The sequence below is a fragment of the Momordica charantia genome, assembly GCF_013281855.1.
Source record: "Momordica charantia cultivar OHB3-1 chromosome 3 unlocalized genomic scaffold, Mcharantia_2.0 BLBB01000003.1, whole genome shotgun sequence".
NCBI lineage: Eukaryota > Viridiplantae > Streptophyta > Magnoliopsida > Cucurbitales > Cucurbitaceae > Momordica > Momordica charantia.
Window position 1 is genome coordinate 10,551,883 of NW_028275161.1, and position 3,253 is coordinate 10,555,135.

Here is a 3,253-nt window from a genome sequence, read left to right on the forward strand (position 1 = left end):
AGGGTACCCAACGTAAGTTGGAAATGGAGAAGAGAAAATCTCGAGACGAGCTGGCTAACCTGCAGAGGAGACTTGACGAGGTCAACGCTCGACTCTTTAATTCTGAATTCTTGGCCAGAGAATTCAAGAAAACTCAGGAGTACGTCGACCTGCAAAACTCTGCCATGGAGTGCGGTGTTTTCTGGTTTCTTCGCCAGGTTTCTACTCAACACCCTGACATTGACATTTCCTTCCTCCCGGAGCGTTTTAGAGCCGAGCGTGACGCTCCTAACGACATGGATGACGATGATGACGAGTAATAGGGTAGCTTGAGCGAGTCGCTTTACTGTGTTTAGTATCCGATCGACTTTTATGTGCTTTGTCACTACGTTGCTTGTATTTCTTTTTGGAATTATCAATTAACCCTCTTACCAATCACTTATTAGCTCACGGCTCTAAATGGGGTTTTGTTGCTTTCATTTCCGTAGGTTTCTAACCCGTTGGCCATAGCCAATGGTTTTATACCTACTGTTGGCTTTTTACTCCATCTCATGTTTTAACCGTGCTAGGTCAATCGACCCACTTCTGGTTTGGCAGTGTTGAGATTGTTTAATTGTTCTTTCCAAATGTATCGATTAAAGTAGATTCGTGTCCCATCGCACGTGGTCGACGTCAAGTGGTTGTCGGACCCGAGCCCTACTCAGTCGAAAATAAGACCTATTGACAAAAATAGGCTACCAAATGGTTATCTCATAGTTCAAAATTGCCGATTAATGTAGATTTGTGCCCGTTCGCAGTTGGTCGACGCCGAGTAGTGGTCGGACCCGAGCAGTGGTTGGCCCTGAGCCCTGCTCGGCTGGAGCTGGTTTTACCGTCGTCGTGTAGAGTTGGATTTACCAAGCTCACGTTGCCGAGTAGTCGGTACCTATTTCCCCTACTCTCAAGGTAGTGTATTGTCGATATCTTTTGAGAGTACGCTTGTAGACGAGGCAATGTGTTTTATCAAAGTCGCTTGCCATCTGGTTTTGGATTTAGAAGACATAGTTGATAGAGAACCAAAAAAATGGATACTTTATTGAATAAAAGAAATAATAATCAGAAATCTTGCTAAATGTAGAGAAACAAAAACAACCACACTTGAAGGAAAAAAGGAAAGATCAACAGCCCCCCTTAGTAGAAGTCCTGTCGTTGCCCCTCATTGAGGTATAGTAGCATTCCCGCGACACTCGTTGTTCTCCTTTAATCTCTTTACTCCACCTGGTGTTGGGAACTTCATGGACTGGTGGTATGTGGATGGTATCACTTTGAGCATATGCATTGTCAGTCTTCCTAATATTTCGTTGTAGGAGGATGTGTAGTTAACGACCAAAAAGTCCACCATCTTGGTGACACCTTTCGGCCCGCTTCCGAACGTTACAGGTAATTCTATCCTCCCTTCGGAAATGACACGTTCCCCTCCAAATCCTACCAACGGTGCTGGGCTGCTCTTGAGCACCTTTTCTTCTAGATCCATAGCTTTATAGGCTGTCCAGGAGATGATATCCGCCGAGCTGCCCCCATCCACCAAAATTCGATGTACTTTCACATTTGCTATCTTCAAAGTGATAACCAGTGCATCGTTATGAGAGTGGAAGAGTTGAGTCGCCTCGTCCTCTGAAAACTCGATCGTCACCGGTCGGTCTGTAATATACGCGTGGTAGACCTCATTTTGTTCGCGGTTCGCCCTAGCTTCTCGCACATCTGCCTTCTTTTTCTCCCAGATTCTCTCTCTATTGGGTCTCCCATTATAGTTTGAATCTCTCGAGCAGGGGATTTGTCGCTTTTGCCGTTTTGTGTCACTTTAGAGTCCTCTACATACTCTTTGAGGTAGCCCCTTCGGATTAGCCCTTCCACCTCTTCCTTGAGATCAAAACAATCCTGAGTTGCATGGTCGTGATCCCGGTGGAAAAGGCAATATCGGCCTTTACTTCGTTTAGTTGACGGGGCTTTCATCCTCTCCGGCCACTTAAGCAACCTTTGGTCTTTGATCTCCATCAGCACTTGCTCGAGTGGAATGGTGGTCAGGGTATACATTTCAAATTTTCGGGGTGGATCTTTCAGGCTACTCCGATCCCTCTTCTCTCATCTCGACCTCTGTGGTTTATCTCCCAACCTTTCCCTCTTTTGGTCGGTTTACTTTTCGTCTGGCTCCTTTTTTGAGTAAAAGAACTCACCAGCGCTCATGTACCTCTAAGCTCGGTTCAGCGCCTCCGAGAAGGTACTTGGTGTTTTCTTTCTGAACGAAAATGACAAATGCTCATCCTTGATGCCGGACATGAAGGCCAGCAGAGATACAACGTCTGTAAGGCCTTCTACCTGCAGCTTTTCCTCGTTGAACCGAGCTACATAGTCGTGTAGACTCTCTGTCGTCCTCTGTTTAATAGTTAAAAGATAAGCCACGGGTCGGCTCCGACACCGTCCCCCTACAAACTGGGTCACGAATGCTCTGGCCAGGCTCTTGAAACTCGAGATTGACCCTCGTTTTAATTGTCGGAACCATATTCTGGCTGACTCGTTTAATGTAGTCGAGAATACCCGATACCTGACCGCCTCTGACACCCCGTAGATATCCATCCATTCAAGATAAACATCTAGATGGTCCACTGGGTCGGTCGTCCCGTCGAATTGTTTCACCGTGGGTAGATTGAATTTTGGAGGGACCTTCTCTTTCATGATCTCCTCCGTGAATGGTGAGTCGGCTTGATCAAGAAGTTCTTTGAGGTCGAATCCCTTTTCCTTTTGGTTATGTCTCTTCACTGAAGACTCTGGCTGATCTGTCGGTTTGCCTTTGTCGCGGCTTATCGGCTCAAAGTTTCGGTTATCCTGGTTGCTCTTGCCCCCGTTTGGTGTCGGGGATTTATGTTGCTGAAAATCCGGGTTCGTTGCCTGGTATTTCCACCTATCCGTAAGTTGCTCCCTGCACTGTTTGTTGATTCCTCAGTCTCGCTTAGCGCTGGGCCCTTCCCTTTTCTCGAGTCTCTGACAAGGGGTACCTCGTCGGACTCTTGTTGCTCGAATTGTCGAACGACTTGGGTCATGCATTGCAGCATGCCCTCTACCTTGTCTTCCAAGACCGCGAACTGCTTTTGGGGTGGCTCAGGGGTCGTTAGTGCATGCGTCTCGGGCAACCCTTCATGACGTTCCGGGTTTGACTGGCTGGTCCCATCCTCGGATCCTCCAACCTGGGGGTCGTCCAAGTTCAGCCTCCTCTTGGTAGAGCAGTTATCATCAGAGC

At 47.4% G+C, this 3,253-nt stretch overlaps 1 protein-coding gene across 1 annotated transcript; it reads right to left on the minus strand.

Annotated features, from left to right (window-relative positions):
* Positions 1 to 1,174: 1,174 nt before the first annotated feature.
* LOC111023587 (uncharacterized) lies at positions 1,175 to 2,052 on the minus strand. Its single transcript, XM_022301056.2, has 2 exons — positions 1,838 to 2,052; positions 1,175 to 1,748 (listed from the first exon to the last, which is right to left on the minus strand). Exons 1-2 carry the CDS (start codon positions 2,050 to 2,052, stop codon positions 1,175 to 1,177), a joined length of 789 nt encoding a protein of 262 aa, XP_022156748.2.
* Positions 2,053 to 3,253: the final 1,201 nt, after the last annotated feature.